The sequence below is a fragment of the Ictidomys tridecemlineatus genome, chromosome 1 (genome assembly GCF_052094955.1).
Source record: "Ictidomys tridecemlineatus isolate mIctTri1 chromosome 1, mIctTri1.hap1, whole genome shotgun sequence".
Lineage (NCBI taxonomy): Eukaryota > Metazoa > Chordata > Mammalia > Rodentia > Sciuridae > Ictidomys > Ictidomys tridecemlineatus.
In genome coordinates this window covers 57,927,532-57,945,152 of record NC_135477.1, presented here as the reverse complement: position 1 = coordinate 57,945,152, position 17,621 = coordinate 57,927,532, and the positions used below count along the sequence as shown (strand labels likewise).

Sequence of the window (17,621 nt, the reverse complement as noted above, 5' to 3'; positions counted from 1 at the left end):
CAGAACTACTGTTATCCTAAAAACCAACTTTCCACAAATGAATGAATTGAAGACCTGGGCGCCTGAAAACACACAGCTTTTAAGTGCCACAGTAAGCTGGGGGTGGGGAGGAACAATATCCTGACTCCCAATTGGTGCTTTTTACACCAACTCAAGCTGGGGTTTTTTGTTTGTTTATTTGTTTGTTTGTTTTTCATAAAACTATCTTTATTTTTGTTCTGCTACTTGTGCTTTGGCAACTACTTACTGAACACTATGCTTGTGCAACTTACTCATCTTCAAGCTGGGAATAATAATAGTGCCTACTCTTTAAGAGTTTCTGTGATGATTAAATAATATAACATTCATTACATAATGCACTTAACACAGTGCCTGGAATATTGTGAGTATTCATTAGGCGGGTTATGTAACCCACTAAAAAAGCATGCCTATTTTAACTGGAAAGAATTTACTGAGCCACTCCAATTGCCAAATGTACAAGAAACCCATGTTTAGCTTTGGAAGCCTAAGAGGGCAATAAACTCAGGATTAAGTTTAAAGTTATGGTACCCAGTGCTTTATTTTTCCAGTCATCATTTACTTCTGTCAAAGGGTCACAGGGAATACCTCCATGAAATTAACTTCGCAAGCGCCTGCCAGACTGTTTCATACCACTGTTTCTCCTAGGATGCCTCAAAATCACTTAGTGAATCCATCTCTCGGTGACAGCAGGGCATCTGCATTTAAAAAAAAGGCTCTTTCCCTAAACAGGTGCTTCTCAGGCAAACCAAGGTGTGATAACCAGTGGTATACAGAATTCATGACTGCGGACAAATGACCTCTCAAATTTTCTCAGCAAGAAACTATTGTGCTCTGTAACCAGAAGAGCAGCGTCATCAGGCTCTGATGCAAACAACAGCTGGGCCCGGCTGTGCTGAGTAACTGTGGTGGTCACCAGGGACAGACTCGACCCCCTGACCTCCTAAGAAACTTAGAAAATTTACGAATGCGCTGACCCGCAATGCCCGTGATGGATGCACAGTGCCGCCTAGGCGATTCTGAGGAGCTAAGGTTGACTCAACAGCCTCCTTTTCGGGGGCCAGAGCAAAGCAAGGCGACTTTGGATAGCTGACCAGGCCCGAGCGACGCCAGAAGGTTAACGACCCTCTTGCCGTGTTCCTTCCAGTGGCCAAGAGCCTCCACTACTGCCCCGGCCAGCTGCCGGAAGTGAGTCACCCAGCCTGCTGCGGATGCCGGGAGTTGTAGTTAAGGATCTACTTCTTTTGCATCCCAATCAACTTTTTTCAAACAGGAAAACACCTTAAAACCATGAAAAAGTCGCTTTATTCCCACCAGGTGTAATAGTCCTTCCCTTTTCCAGTCGACAAAACAAATGCAGAGCGTAGACGGAACAGCGGACTACAAATCCCGGCATGCTCTGCAGGACTCCCGGAGCACCGGGCCGCCTTTGTAGGTGCGGGCCGCGTGAATGGAGCGCCCGGCGTAAAGCAAAGCCTGGCCCCGTCGCGCGGCCGGTACCTGCTCCCGAGCGTGAGTGCTGGCTGTCCGCCCTGCGCGTGCGCGCTGGGAGGGAGTGCGAGGCGAGCACGCTGGGCCGTTGCGGGCGCGTGACTGCTGAGGTTGGCGGCGGCCGGCGCGCCGCGCGCCCGACGGGCCGATCGTTGCGGGGCCTCCCGCCTCGCCTAGGGCTGCTAGCCACCGTGGCGGCCGCCGCGGACCGCAAAGGTCGGAGGAAAGGAGGGAGCCGGTCCCGGCACACGGAAGAACAGCCGAGCATGCCCCGAGACAACATGGCTTCCCTGATCCAACGGATCGCCCGCCAGGCGTGCCTCACCTTCCGGGGCAGCGGGGGTGGCCGCAGCGCTTCCGACCTTGGCTCGGCGTCTAGCCCGGAGGCGCCGATGCCTCCTGGCTTCCCTGAAAACCTGAGCAAGCTGAAGAGCCTGCTGACCCAGGTCCGCGCCGAGGACCTCAACATCGCCCCGCGTAAGGCCACGCTGCAACCGCTGTCGCCCAACCTACCGCCGGTCACCTACATGCATATATACGAGACAGACGGCTTCAGCCTTGGCGTTTTCCTGCTCAAGAGCGGCACGTCCATCCCGCTCCACGACCACCCTGGCATGCACGGTATGCTCAAGGTCCTCTATGGCACCGTGCGCATCAGCTGCATGGACAAGTTGGAGGCGGGCAGCGGGCAACGACCATGGGCCCTGCCGCCAGAGCAGCAGTTCGAGCCGCCGCTGCAGGCCCGAGAGCGGGAAGCTGCGCGGCCCGGAGTTTTGCGCTCTCGGGCTGAGTACACTGAAGCCAGCGGTCCCTGCGTCCTCACCCCTCACCGGGACAACCTGCACCAGATCGACGCGGTGGACGGACCCGCTGCCTTTCTGGACATCCTGGCCCCACCCTACGACCCGGACGATGGCCGTGACTGCCACTATTACCGGGTGCTGGAACCTGTCAGGCCCAAGGAGGCCTCTGGCTCGGCCAGTGACCTGCCCCGAGAGGTGTGGCTCCTGGAAACCCCTCAGGCTGATGACTTCTGGTGCGAGGGAGAGCCCTATCCAGGTCCCAAGGTCTTCCCTTGAAGCAAACGGCGCCACGGAGCGTTGGGCAGAAGACATGCCGTACCCTTATCAGCCTGGCTGGCTGTGACCCACCACAAGGGCTCTCTCTCTCTGCCCACTCTGCCGGGTGTTGGATGTACTGGAGTGAGCAACAGCCGGTTCCTCTGCAGCTTGGGAACCAGGGCGACTGGACCACAGCCACCTGGCACGGTTATGGGGGCGGGGTGGGCGGGAGGCTAGGTTTCCTGGTACTGTCATTGCCACTGGGGCTTTGATCTGTGGGAATGGGCTGGGGACTCTGAAGGGCTTCCATCCTAGAGCCATAATGAAAATATGCTTCCTCCGTAAACCATTCTGTACAGAATACACTAAATGATTTTCTTAATCCCACTCCTTTGGTAAATAGGATTTGGTTTTCACTGCTGCCCTTATGACCTTTTGATCCTTATAGTTTTAACTTATTGACTGAGCATGACCCAGTGGTTTGAATTGTTTGTAGTTCAAGGATTGGTACAAACCAAGTTCTAAGAGTTGAGCTACTTTGAAAGTGAGTTGTCTTGCCTAATTCCCTGTAAAAACTAAATCGTCTTTTCAGAATTTGGGTATCACTGTCAAAACAACTATGCATGTCAGGGACAAGATGTATTCTCTTTCTTCCGCTTGCCCAGTAGCCACATCTGGTTTACTGGGGCAGCATCTACTAAGAAATTCACCTGCATATCTCAGAGAGCTGGTCACTTAGGGCTCATCTCCCCCCCCCCCCCAAGAATCTCCAGATCTCTGTGAGTTGAGCAGATTTCTTGTTGCAGATTCACCTTAAATGCAAGGACCTGTTATCCTCAAGTGACGTTTTTTTTTTGTCTCAATGAGTTGATAGTGTAATCCTGTGTTTTCTAACCAGAAGATTCAGAGAACCTGAATCAGTTATGCTTCCAAAAAACTGAATGTAAAACACCTCTAGTCAATGTTAAAATCCTTACCCCTGTTTATTTCCAGTATCTTCTTGTAAAAGTAGATAAATATTGTTTCACATTCTCCCAGGAACTCTACTATTTCAGAGGGCTGTGGTTCTTGCTGCCTTGCTGGCAGTGTTGTCTCAGCCCTCATCCTCAAATAATAGAGTGCTGTGAATTTGTTTCATCTGATGTCGATTTCTGTAGGAAGAAGCAGAAACAAGAGGTGGAAGGCATAGATGATCTAGCCTGGAGAAATAATAAATAACTATATTACTAGCCATTTAGAGCATCAAAACTTGGGATGAAATATTTTCTGCTCCCAACTCTTGATAGGAACAGTTGTGCTATCTCTAGTTTTATTTTTGTCCTTTTTGTAGGCAGAGCAACTTTACCTTATGTACAAATGTATTAACACCATTTACTTAAGGCCATAGAGCACTATTTGCCTCTTTTTACTATTTATAGGATTCCTTTTTTCACATAACTTTTCATAAAAACAAACTATAGAAATAAACACATTAAAATTTGCCCAGCTGTCGTCTAAGTCCTCTTGATTGACTTGGCCATGTGGCAATAGAATTCTAATATCTGTAATAAAGGGATTTACTGCTATTGGTGAAAAATGTGCGTTGCCCCTATTGGGGAACAATATGTGCCTTTCCCTCTTGATGCATACTAGATTACAGAGACCCAGAGTAAAGAAGTATTTGTTCCCAATTTTTAAAATAGTATGAAAAAAAGCAAATTCTTAATGAGTGATTTTTTTTTTTCTTAAACAGAAAAGATGCAACACCACAAGCCACTGAAAACCTGTTGTAAAACCTGATACAGGTGTAATACCATGCATTTCCTCCAGGGCTGCTAAAATTACCTTATTGTAGATCTCCTGGTAATGTGGGTTAAAATGCCTTGAGGGCAATATGAAGCCCCTCTTCAGGACTTTCGATTTGAAATAAATTCTAGGTATGATGATTTTCTTAGAAAACTTCACTAAATAAAATGTGTTCATAATTGTGTGATTATCAGTCACATACTGTTGTGAATTACATTGTAGCAAAAAGTTGATTAATATACAAGGATTGTTGATAGTAATGAATGTGTTACAATGCAATTTGGAGTACATTAACCTACAGAAACACATCCTGGAAATAGAACAGTAATAAAGAATTATGAAAGACTTAATTACCAAAAAAAAAAAAAGCGTTAACATTCTCAATTATAAGTGATTTGTACGAAAAAGGTTTAAGGTGCTTTTCAAAGGAATAAATCATTCCAGGCCAAAATGGCAATATGATCTCTTTCTGGTCTAGTTCATTGAGAATAGAGAAACTTCTGGTTCACTAATAAATTCTGAGTAAATTAATGGTGAAAAAATGTAACCTTTTAATGAGCCACTACAGACAGAATATGCTCATTACAAAGTAAATGTGCAGAAAAATTCTTGCACCTCTATGCATAAACTGTTAGTCAAGACTGACTTGGTGTGCTGCTACTGTATTTCCATATAATTCTGCAACATAGATTGTTTTAGTAGTAACTGTGGTATAAAAATGATCTTCCCTCTAGGAAAAACTAGTGAGCAAATAATATTAACTTTTTTTCTGTTGAATAATAAATGCAATAATTACTACTTATGGATGAGAGTGTTCTAAATACTTCTGAAGATTTAAAATTCCTTAATTATGGCAGTGACTGGTTATATGAATGCAGAATATTACATACCTACCTAGGATTTTGAGATTTTTTTTTTACTATAATTTGTTAGGTTGAATTTACACTTGCTGCTGGTCATTAATGAAAATGATAGTAGTATGTTTTATCAACAGGAGTTTTCTGAGCTTATCAACAGTATCCCTTAACTGCTCTCAGAATGCACACTTTTTATTTGCTTTGTCTCTTTGTAGTTGCCTTAGTCTTGGCATCTCAAGAGAACATTATCATCACTCCTCTATATGATTCTGAATCCTGTGCTCTAGCTCTATCCAAGGAAGAAGCAATATATCTGTAATTCAGACCTCTACCCATTGCTGTTGCCTGAGAGCAGTGCTACTCCTATAACTGTAGGTGTAAATTCAGAACGTAAGGTTACATATTGACATTGAGCACTGGAAATCATTTGCTAATGATGTGGAATCTTCAAATCCAAGCATATTTTTATTTCCGGATTAAAATCAGTGTATTTATAGAAAATAAAGGCATGTTTTAAATTTTTAGAGGCAAATCTTGATTATTGCAAAATAGACAAGGAAAATATTAGATCAGTGTTTTGATTACAATTAAAGATTCACTGTCTATAAGTTATGTTGTACTAAAAACTGGTGGCCTACAGATTTCAAAAGTCCAATTAATAGTAGAAACTTTAAAAATTAATTTCCTTGAGAATAATCTTTGAAACAGTATGGCTGAAAATACATCTGAAACAATGGCTGTTATAGCAAAATAGTATATTTCATACTATTTGGTATAACAGGGAAGAGCTTCTTTTGTATTTTACCCAAAGAAAATAAGCCAGTACCAAAAAACAAACAAACAACAACAAAAACCAATTACTTTCATCCTAAAAGGAAAGAATCTTAGGACTTCAGTATTTTCTTCTCTCGATTTTTCCCCCTGTGGAATTTGTATAGCTACAGTTTAGATTGGCAACATTTTAGGTACTTGTGTTGATGGTGACCATTTCCCCCCCTCCAGAAAAAAATGATAACTTATTTAACCATTAAATATTACTATAGCAGTTTTTTAAATAATATATGAAACCATTTGCCTTAATCTTAGTAACTGTTCGGCTGTTGAAATTAAATAACCTGGCTCATGAACACTTGAGAACCTTATTTAGGTTAAATGGATCTATTCATGACATGAAGTGAAACATCTCAAAAGCATTACAAATCTTAAGGAGTTTCTCTCCAGAAGATATTGGTTTTTTAATAAAAACCAATAGAAACAGCTTAAACATCAATAATATTCCAGAAAGCTTATATGAAAGATTAAAAGGAGCTGACTTATCTTTTCATGCCTAATTTCTTAAACAAAGTTAATAAATGAAATGACTTCAAAAAGTGCCCTGAATGTTTTAAGCAGTGGGCCAAACAAACCTAAGTAAAGATATTAGCCGAACATGTTGAAATCTAGGAATAAAAGCCAGAAGATTGACCTGAGTAAGCACTGAATTGTGGTGTTCTTATGGTATGTGTGTTACTACTACCTCACAAAGTCCAAGTCAAGGTGAAAGTGATTATGTGACCAATTTAGCTACCATCAAAATGTCTTCAGTCTTTAAATGTTTAGTCTATTGCTTTGTAAACAATAGTTATCTTGATAGAAGATGGTTTGCAATTAAAATTTGGCAAGATGATTAGCTATTGTACAAAACTTGGTTGTACCATGTTTTAATATAATGAAATCTTAATAGGAAATATTTTTTAAAAACGATTATCAAAATGTGGCAGTTTTTATATTATCAAAATTGGATAAACAAGGATGGTAATATATAGTTAGCTGGGAAATATACATTGAATGGGAAATCACCAGTCGCTAGAAAAAAATCTGACACTCATATTTTAAAATCCCTATTTAGTAGTACTAGGAAGGGATTTTACTTCCTTGAAATAGGGATAGAAAAAGAAGATACAGAAGGAAAGGGTTAATTACCTTCATAAATTGAATTTCACATTTAAGTGCTGTTGAGGGCAAAAGGTGGTTTCCAGGAGTGGCTGTGGCTGTCTGCTACTCTGAAATATAGGCCATCAATTTTCAACCAAGTCTCAGAGAATCTATTGGTAGCAAAGGACAAGCAGATGAAGGGATTGTCAAATGCAGCAGAACAGTGGATACTCCCAACATATTACATTTGTGTACCAAACATGGGTGAACTTAAATGATATTGAGACCCACATTTTAGAGTAAAGATGATGACTTCTCAATCTGTTTGCTTTGTATGAAAGGTGGATAGAACAACAATTTTTTAGAGAATGTGTTTTAAAACCACTACAAAAGGCGTCCAGTAAAATGAACCCTGTAATATATTATTTTGTGAAAAATCATCCAGTATCATAGAAAACTATATTTGTTAATTTAGATTGACATTCTTTGAAAATTTTTAAGGCTAATGTTACCTGTCTCATCTAACAAGCCAGATATTTTGATGGTCACTTTTAAACCTGCTAAACCTATGGCAGATGAATGATCCTTCCAAATAAAGGCAAACAACTGGGAAATGAAGACTGGAGAGAAATGAGTCCTGGGGTAATTCCTTTGGCAACCCATTAATGCTGTCATCAGCAGTGTCTGGCAGCATTTTTGATCTGAAGAGGCGATAGTGCTTTCAAAAAGTTTTCTGTGGTCATGAGACTAATCCTGGAACCTGAAAGTCATTTCCAGCTTGACCACGCCACCACACTTTCCACAAAGCCACATCGAGTCTGAGTTCCAGGGCCTGGTCAGAGTTCTGAAAGCAATTGCAAATGTGTAGTCTCCGAGTGGGCACTTGTTTGTAAGTATTTATTTTCCGGAGCCCACTCAGGAGCAGAAAGAAGCTATAGGCTGTTAAAGAGGACGGAACAATGAGTCAAAACAACGCCTCCCCACTTTTACACTAATGCATGGGGGAAATCCCCACAACACTAGTGTTTGATTATGAATGGAGATTGCTTTGGAGTGAGAGGACTGGTGTCCATCATAGGCAAGCAAAGAAACCTTGCAGGTCTCGTCTTAATCTAAACACATTAACCCGCAGGTGCTTTGTGCTGTGTTTTAGTAGTTTCACAGATACTGAATGTTTAATTCCCACCCAGTAAATATTTCATAAATGATTCCTGCAGCAAAAATATTGTTGAAAAGTATTTATTTACACTATAGTCATAAACCATCCATTATCTGAACTTCAGTTAGTGGTTTGGTGTTAGAATAGGTGATTTATTTTTCCACAACTATTAAGAGCTAATAACCAAACGAATGGGCTCCAGTAACATTATGTACATTCTTATCTGAAATCTGACTACAAACATAACACTTTTAAGTCACAAAACAGAGCATACAAAAATATACTTTCTAAAAAAAATTCCAAATATTAATAGGCAGAAATATACAGCCATACTTAACCCAGGGAGTGATTTTATTTTCCATAGTAAGGCAACCCATTTACATGCAGACCCTGTAACATTGTCTACATCACACAAGGCACCAAGGACACTTCCAACACAATTGCATGCATCCTAGTTTCAGAGAATATATGTACATCCCCCTTTAAATAAATTAACCTCTGACTCATTTCAAGAGATCATAAATGCTTTTTACATTTTTTCCCGAAGGTTCAGAACTTGGAGAACAGTGCACATCAAAAATACACAAAATCTGAATGGATATACACTGAAAATATAGTCTTTTCATTTCTCAACTCAAAAAGGAGCAGATATTGCTATGTCCCTCCCATCACATTGCACTTCTGTTCTCTGAGTTTATAATACATATTGCTTAAAGGGTTGAGACAACTAAATAAGCTTTGATTCACTGTTCTAGGGCCACAGAACGTGGCATGAAGGCCATGCTTTACTCACTGTACAGTGTCCCCCAAATCAGTCCCAAGCCATAAAGTGCACATCAGTTTTGCTTGTCTTTTTGCTGTCCCCACTTGAAGGGATCAGCATCTCCCAACCTACTGTAGAAAAAGTCTCATATCAACTCTGACATCCAAGGTCAAAAACCTGTAATGGATCAAAATAAAGGGAAGGGGGAACAAAAGCTAGTCAAACAACCCTTTACAGCAGGGTCAGACCTCAGCCCTCTAGGCTAGGGACCCTCACCCAACCCTCTTCTGAGTTTCCCCCATTGCCTTGGGGTGATAGTCAACTCACCTAAGAGAGACTAAAATAGGTAAATTTTAGGAAAGACTTGCTTCTAAGAGAAAAGAGGGGCAGGGCCGGATTCCACCAAGGCCCTCTGCTCAAGGAGGAGAGGGAGAAGCAGGGAAGAGTGGTAGTGTTTATCGTGCAGTTCGAATGGACAAAGAGCCTCCTGGGCCTTGAGCAACTCCTGTGTCAGCCTGAGTCTCATCTTAAGGTGTCCGGGTTCGTGAGGAGCAAGGGGCAAGTGGCCCTCCACCAATACTGCTGTTGTTGCTGCTGCACAGGCTGCCCCCAGCCTGTGAGCCCCCAGGGCAGGAAGCTGAGGAGGGGGCTGCCACAGAGGAGGAGGGGGCACTGCTCTTCCGCTCCTTCTGTCTCAGATGGATCTTGGTGTGGCGCTTCCTTTCATCACTCCTGGCAAACTTGCGGCCACAGTAGTCACAGGCGAAGGGCTTCTCACCCGTGTGGGTGCGGATATGTGTGGTGAGGTGGTCACTCCGGCTGAAGTTGCGCATACAAATCCGACACTGGAAGGGCTTATGTCCAGTATGGATACGGATATGCCGTGTCAGCTCATCAGAGCGGGAGAATCGTCGGTCACAGCCTTCTGCTGGGCATGGGTAGGGTCTCTCATGCACGGGTGTCTTGCTAGGTCTGTTGGGGTACTTGCGAGGCCTCAGAATGGGCCGCAGTGGCAGGTGGTGTGGGTTATAGGCGGCAGCAGCAGCTGCTGCTGAGCCACTACCAGGCAGCCGGGGTCCCTCATTACCTCCACTGGCCCCTGGTCCTGTGACCCCTGCACTGGGGCCGGCCAAAGTAAAGTTACGGATGGTAGAGAGTGGAGTGAGTGGAGGGGGTACCCGCAGGGAGTCCAGAGGACAGGGAAAGGGCTTGCGGTCTGGGCCAGCTGTACCATGTAGGTCTCTCTGGCACTGAGATGGAAAAAATCCAGGATAGTCTGGAATCATGGGGAAGAGACCTGGGTCCGTGGCTGGCTTGGGGGATGGGTAGGAAGGAGGTGGTGGGTAGGCCAGAGAGGAGGAGGTGGAGGTTGTGGATGCAGATAAGAACGCAGAAGGGTCTTGGTAGAGGTCTCCTGCACAGCCAGAATAAGGAGGAGGAGGCGGTGGTGGAGAGTAGAGGTGATCCAGCTCAGGCTGAGTCTGGGACATGGTGCATACACCCAGGGGTCCTGTGGCCAGTGGGTTGGGGGAAGCAGATGTGACGCTGGATGAGGCTGTGGTTGAAGCTGGGGAGGTGACCCCTTGCAGGATGCCTGCACTCACAATATTGATGATGCCTTCTGGATAGCAGCTGGCACCAGGGTACTGAGGGTCAATGGAGAACTTGCCCATGTAAGTGAAGGTCTGGTTTCTGGGCGTAGAGACAGGAGCAAAGCTGCTGGGATATGGGAGATCCAAGGACCTCTTCTCTCCAGTCATGTCAATGTTGATCATGCCATCTGGGAAGGGAAAAAGCAGAATGGAGGTGGAACAATGAGAATGCAGCCAAGAATCCCCTTCTCACCCTCTCTCTCATAGGTCCATTCCTAAGGGCCTGGATCTCAGCACTGTAGAGTTGGGGCAAAGCCCAACAGGTGGTGAAACTGAGACCTAGAGACAGTATGAAGAGACTAGCTCTAATCTGGGACTCAAGAACTACCTCTAGGAAAGCAGGATGAGCTCCTTCCAACGCCCCCCTCCCAACCATCTGTAGCTCTAGTCTCTAATAAAAACACCCAATAATAGCAAACAACAACATTAACATTTTCCCATCTGCCTGGAACTTCTCTCCTTTTCCTTTGCCTAGGGGTCCTACGGCTGGGTTACTAGGACAGACACCAGCCAAGAACGGACCAATCCCAGCTAAAGCCAAGAAGGTGCCAGCGAGAGGAGCCTGAGAACCGCGCGGGGATGGGAGGGAGAATATTTGGTTGCTCCTTATCCCCAATACCTTCTCTCCCTCCTTCTCCCGCTGCGCTTTCGCTGAAGGCTGCTGGAGGAAATGGGAGGCTATGGAGGAAGGATCTTACACGTTTTCCCTCTCCTCCCGGTATCCTCAGGCTTGCCGGACACTCTTGCGTCCCCCGCCCCAGCCCCAAACACAAGACCAGTGACCAGGCTCCGTGGAAGGCGCGGGGGCCGAGGAAGACGACTTCCTACAGCATCGCCAAGGAAACCCGCGGTGCCAGTGCCCCCGCGGGCCTCCCTCCACAGTCCGGGGGCTGCTTGCCGCTGTTGCCCGCCCTCCTCTACCACCTCCTCCCAGCCTCCCCCGACCGGAGCGCCAGCCTTGCTAACCCCCTCCACTTCGCGGGCGGCGCACAGGTGGGGGTGCGCCTTGAAGGCTGCGCGAGGAGCGCGCTCCAACCAGAGAGTCCACTGCCCGGGAGGGAGCTGTAGACGCTCTTCTTTTGCACTTTGCAGCCCGACCGTTCAGATGCGCAATTCTTGCTGGGAGCCCCGAACTTTATCATCACTTTGTCCCTACCCCAGGAGGGGAAAGGCCGAATGCGGCGGGACGAAGGGCCTGCGCAAGCCCCAAAGCCCTGAAAGGCGTCTCTCGCATCCTCATCACTGAGTCCGCCAGGCGACCGGTGCGCCACGGCACACGCACGCGGGTTAGCTGGCAACCTGGTACATTTGCCAGTGCTCCCATCCTCAATGCCCTGATCCCGTTCTCTTGGGCTCCTCCTGCATTCACTTTCAGTCTTCAAGGCCAGGGCAGTCAGAGCCGTCCACCCAGATCCCCAATCCTCTCCTCCGAGTCCCGAAACACCCACAGCTCTCCACCCACTACCTCCAAGCCCTGCGAGTTCTAGCCTGCGGCGAGAACACGCGGCTTACCTCCGACCACTCCGTTCATCTGGTCAAAGGGACCTCCCAGTTCGGCATTGGGGAAGATGGTCACCGACGTGGCGGCGAGGTCTTCCACCGGATAGATGTTGTCAGACAGCTGGTGCACAAAACCACTGAGAGTTACTGGGATTTTGTCTACGGCCTTGGCGGTCATCATTTGCTCCTCGCACAACCTGGAGACCCAACTCCCTCGCTACCTGGACTGTCACAGAAGCCGTTTTGGAGAGGAATTGGACTGAGCCTGAGTTGGTATCTCCTTTTGCCCTCCACACTTAGAAACAACCACCACCAATAACAACAACAAAAAAAATCCAACAGAAATAAAACTAGCAAACAAGTTGCTGGCTTTTAAAGAAAGAAGAAAAAATGGCTATTTGCCACTGACTCTCTCCTGTCTGTGTTCCGGCAGTTGGGAAGCCAGGAGTTGCTGGTGTAGTGTTATTATAACAGTCAGTGTGTCCCCTCGCCGAGCTATTAATCAATTGCTGCTCTCTCAGTTAGGCGGAAAGTGTTGCTGTAAGTATTTATGGGCAGGTTTCAAAGCCCGTGACGTCGCTGCCCATATATGGACTGAGGAACAGGGCTGGGCCAGGCGGCTTTTGCCGTCACATGGCTGATTTGCATACGGGCTCGGCCGCGCGGGCTCCGCTGGGCTCGCCACTACCGGTTCGCAGCCCGCGGAAACCCTCAGGGGTCCGAGGTGCACGGCCCGGCTGGAGCCTGGGTCCCGGGAGCAGGGCTCGGCCGGGATGAGGGCGCTCAGTGGACCCCGCAGCGGCCAGGGCGGGAGAAGGAGCGATTAGGGACTGCAGCTCAGCCTCCCCGGTGGGGAGGAATTCCGGTTCTCCGAGACTTTCCAAAAAAGGCGAAGATCCGGTGCTGGCGGCTCCGCCTCCCCAGCCCTTGTTTGGGAGCCATTCCGGAAAATTAAACTTCGGAAAGAAACCGAGCATAGCCGAGACACTACAGTCAAACCCCTACTCACTTTCTTGGCAGCTCAAAACCGCAAGCAAAAGGAGGCAGCGAAGAAAAGAAAGAAAGAAAGAAAAAAAAAAAAGCTACATGCATTCACGGAAGCTGACTGCTTTTTTCTGAATTACTTGGTGGAAAGAAGTGGCTGGTGATAAGAGTGAATGCGGTATTGCTTTTTTGGAAAGTCTGTTCTATTTATACAGGAGCGAAAACGGAACAGGTTTGGGTTATTTGTTTGTTTAAGTATTTTGGGCACCGTGAGGCTGAAGGGAGGGGGTAGACCCTAGGAAGAGCAGAATTACTGAGGGCGCTTCGAGAGAAATCCTCAGCCGGAGACACCCTCTTCCTCTGCCCGCGCTCTCCCCGCCCCCCTTCAGCTGCTGAGCGGATCGGGCTCCCTTCCCAGCGCGTCTGGGCGGTCGACTGCGTGGGGGCGTCCAGATGGAGGCTTGGACACTCACCCTGCCCCGTCACATACACACACACACACACACACACACACACACACACACACACACACACCACTTCCGCTACACACACTCCCTCCTCCGCTGCCCTCTTCACACACCCACTCATACACCTTATGCTACACACCTCCCTGTTGACAGAGCGCGCCAGCGTGCCCGGCTAGCCAACAGGGTCTCGGGGCGGCAGAACAGACGCCAAAGCTCTCCAGAGTGTATTTTCTGCAAAGACTGTCCTCACCTTTACCATCTCTCCCTGTCACCACAAACCCCCCTGAGCCCCGCGAACACACTCCCAGGGTAAGTGAGCCCTGTCCGCACCCAAGCCTTACTCCAGAACGCACACTAGGAGAAACATTCTCCCTCTGCCTCTCCAAGAACCATCTCGGTGTCCTCGGCACGGTCCTGAGTGAAGCCAACAGTGTCCCCAACGGGTCTCGAGCCGCCATCATCCCACACGTGTTTCTCTTTGCTAGTTAAAAAGAAAACTGTCCCAAAGTAACCTTCTCTGGTTTCTAAAGCAATTTTCAAAAACTTTTCGGCGGTGTGTTCTAGTTCGCTGGACACACAGCTCCTACCTCCCAGCTTGCCCCAGCCTGCACCAGAAGCGCTCCGGGCCTGGCCAGGGCCCTCCGGGAGGCTGGTCCTAGATTTCCCCAAGCCCCGCAAGCCGGCGCCTGCCTAGCCTGTGTCCGTTTGTGCCTTCGCCCTTTCCTGCTCCAAAGTCGTGGAAGCCGAGGAAAAAGCGCAGGGGATAGGTTCGCGAACCCGGCTCGTCCCTTTTCTGTCCCCGACCCTGAGCCGCCCCAGTCTAAAGGGGACCCAGGCGGGCAAGAGCCACGGCGCCACGCCGTGGAGGGAGCGTGGCGCTGCAGGCGCTCTCCAGGCGCTCACCTGCCACAGCCGCCGACGCAGCGCGCCAGCTCCCGCCTGGGCTCTAGCTCAAGACGGTCAGGGGCGCGGGACAGCCAGAAACCGCCTCTGGTCGCCTGTCCGAGCACCGCTTCTTTCACTGCCCGCCTCAACAGCTGGTCTCCAGGAACCCGCCACCTCTCTGACTTAAAACGCCCTGAGCTAATTTGGGAAAGTTTCTTGCTTACGCTGCGCGCTCTTTTCCAATTGGGGACGAAAAATAAAAGGGAAAAGAAAAGAAATCGCATCAAGGTTAGCACATCTGTAGGTACCCCAGCCCCAGGAAAAACGTGTAAAGTCGCGTTTCTAAGAAAAGAAAAGAAAGCCGCGCTCTTACCACGTGCGCCAGCCCGCTCCGCCTGCGCTCCGGCCGGTCCCGCGGCCCCCGCGCTGACCACCGGCAAGACGACGCCTCGAAGGGGAACCCGACTCGCATCTCCAGCCTGAGTCCGAAAGAAAGGGGGGGTAGCCGAATTATGCAAATGTAGCTCCGGGCAGAGGGGCTCGGGTTACGGCCCCCGCCAGCGCCAGAGGTGAGGCACCCACCGGTGGCAAGCGCCGGCCTGGCAACTGCTCTGGCTTCGCTCCTTTCGGTACACGTGGGCGGGCGCGCGGGCGGGCAAGCGAATTGCCGCGGCCTCTTCACAGCGGGAGCTGCTGACAACCCGGCGGGCTGCAGCAGTGCGCCGCCCCGAGGGGGAGCTCCCGGACGCCCAAGTGCCAGGCGAACTAGGCTCTGAGGGCAGGACGTCTGCTGCGGGTGACCAGGCGAGGGGGAACCGAGCGGTCTGCCGCTGCCACCTTTCGCGGAGGAGGAGGCCAGTGCGGTTAAAGATGGGGGAGGAGGCCTAACCGAAGAGTGTTGAAAGCATGTTAGAGTAAATGGGAGTAACTGAGCCTCTGGAATTCTGAACTTTCCAAGGACTCACACATCAGGTAGGAGCGCCAGAGGTGGGGTGGGATCCCCCGCGCAACCAAGAACTGCCGGGAGGTGGTTCAGTCTCCCGGAAGGGTGCCTGGGGCCAATCCTAGGAAGCCTTCCCTCTTCCTCCGCTGAAAACTGGTCAGTAGATACTTCCTGTAACTTTTTTCTTTTTTTCAAAGAGGGTCTCTTTAATATAGATAACGCAGATAATGGAACAAAATCAAGAAGCACTCATTTCAAGCTAGTCATCCTGTGGATTATTTCAGAGAGCTAAAGTGACTTGCCTAAACTTATGCAGCTGGTGAGTGGTCGAGTTCAAACTTGCCACCGGGTCTTCTGAATCCAGGTACAGTGCACTGGTTGCTACATCATGCACCCAGGAAAACCCAATGCCAGAAAGTAAACAGTTCTTTAAGGGTTGGGAGCCTGGCTCAGCCCACTAGGGAAGAAACAGGTCACCTTCGACAATTTCATCTCCTTTCTTTGACATTTCCGAGGAAAAGGAAACTGAGGTTAGGAGAAGAGGTTGTAATGGACATGTCCCTGCAATGTAAAGGGAGAATTTGAGTTTGGGGATTCTCCAGATCTATGTTGTGGATGAAATGACCAGATTGGTGCAAAACCAGAATTAACAGTGCTGTCATAAAAAAAAAAAAAAAAAAAAAAAAAAGCCAACCCCACAGTATCCTTCCTGGAGGCAAGAAGAGGTGAAGCAAGATAGAGGGATAAATAAGAACTCCAAAGGTGATTACTGAGCAAGATATAGGGTGAAGAGGGGGAGGAGAGAAAGGAAGGAAATGTGAGAATTGAATACAAAGATGAACTATAGTTTTTCCTTTTAAGCATTTGAATATTTTTGTCTTGATTAAAAAATTACTTTTTTAAAAAATAGTGTTGTCAAAATTACTCAAGTAAATAGTATATCAGGGTTATTAAGAGTAGCAAATTGCTGCCAGATTCCAATTTGATCTGTCTGGATTCCAGACTCAGGAAGCAAAATAAGAAGGAAGCAGGGAAGCCCTTTAGTAGGCTTGGTCCTGGAGTTGGGAATGAGATGGGAGATAAGCAGGGGAGGCAGCCTGTGGGTCCTGGTGCACCCCCCAATGGATTTCACATTTCTCCCTCCCTCCAGTTTCAAAGTACTTTTTTCACAATGTGATGACAGGATCACAACCAGTCACGAAGCCTGTTACAAATAACTCAGTGTTTGCATTTTGATTTATTAAGAAACATGTTTGAGCATCATTGTGGATTATTGTAATTACATTTTCATTTACTTTCATTCTAATATTGCTTCCAGAATATGGGGCAAAAGGAGTGTCAGAATTTCCCTTAATGATGGAGATAACACAAGGGTGTGGATTTCCAACTCAAATGGCATAGGACATGTGCACTTCAGTGAAAATCAGGTCATTTGCTAACTTTGCCATCCACACAAGCCTTTCTTACAGGTCCCCCCATGTGCTGAGAAAATTGGTAAAATGATTCCCTACACTCAGCATCTCAGTGCTACCCTAATAATCTCAGGGGCTATAAACCTAACCTGGGTTATGCCAATCAAAATTGTGAAGGCTGGGAAAAACATAGCTTTGCACCAGACTAGAGTGCAATTGAATTATGTGTCATTCACATAAATAATGGGGACAAGAAGCAACAAAACCCTTCAGATCTTATTTTGTAGAAGCGGTAGCACTGGTCCAAGTGGCAGATGGTCAGGGTTCCTTTAGATATTTCTTGAGCATCTACCATATGTCTAGCACTACATCAAATCCTGTAGATATAGTGGTGCTTAAAACCAAGTCTGACTCCTGCCTCCATGAAGCTTGCATGTTACATCACACAAATATTACAATGACTACTTTTGATCTCCACAAAAGGAAAGGACAAAAGGACCAATTGAGTCTAGAAAGCTGAGGAAGGCTTCTTAAAACAGAAATCTGAAAGATGTGCAAGGATCGGTAGAAGGTCTGTGGAATGAGCATTCCAGAAAGAAAACACTGGTGTGGAAAGTCCCCAAGGTGGGAAAAAGCCCGGTACATTTGTGGGATAAAGAAAGTCCAGTGTGGCTGGAAACCTTCAGCTCACCTTCCATACCTAGTGTGTTGAGGCTACAGGTAGCCAGTA

General features: G+C 47.4%; 2 protein-coding genes across 2 annotated transcripts; one reads left to right on the top strand and one right to left on the bottom strand.

Moving 5' to 3' along the window:
• The first annotated feature begins 1,421 nt into the window (after positions 1 to 1,421).
• Positions 1,422 to 5,736, top strand: Ado (2-aminoethanethiol dioxygenase). The gene has a single exon (XM_078041472.1). It carries the CDS (start codon positions 1,776 to 1,778, stop codon positions 2,586 to 2,588), a length of 813 nt encoding a protein of 270 aa, XP_077897598.1. The 5' UTR covers positions 1,422 to 1,775; the 3' UTR covers positions 2,589 to 5,736.
• Positions 5,737 to 8,349: 2,613 nt separating this feature from the next.
• Positions 8,350 to 15,024, bottom strand: Egr2 (early growth response 2). Its single transcript, XM_021719808.3, has 3 exons — positions 14,910 to 15,024; positions 12,213 to 12,321; positions 8,350 to 10,828 (listed from the first exon to the last, which is right to left on the bottom strand). The coding sequence occupies exons 1-3, from the start codon at positions 15,006 to 15,008 to the stop codon at positions 9,576 to 9,578; spliced, it is 1,461 nt and encodes a 486-aa protein (XP_021575483.2). The 5' UTR covers positions 15,009 to 15,024; the 3' UTR covers positions 8,350 to 9,575.
• Between the last annotated feature and the right edge of the window lie 2,597 nt (positions 15,025 to 17,621).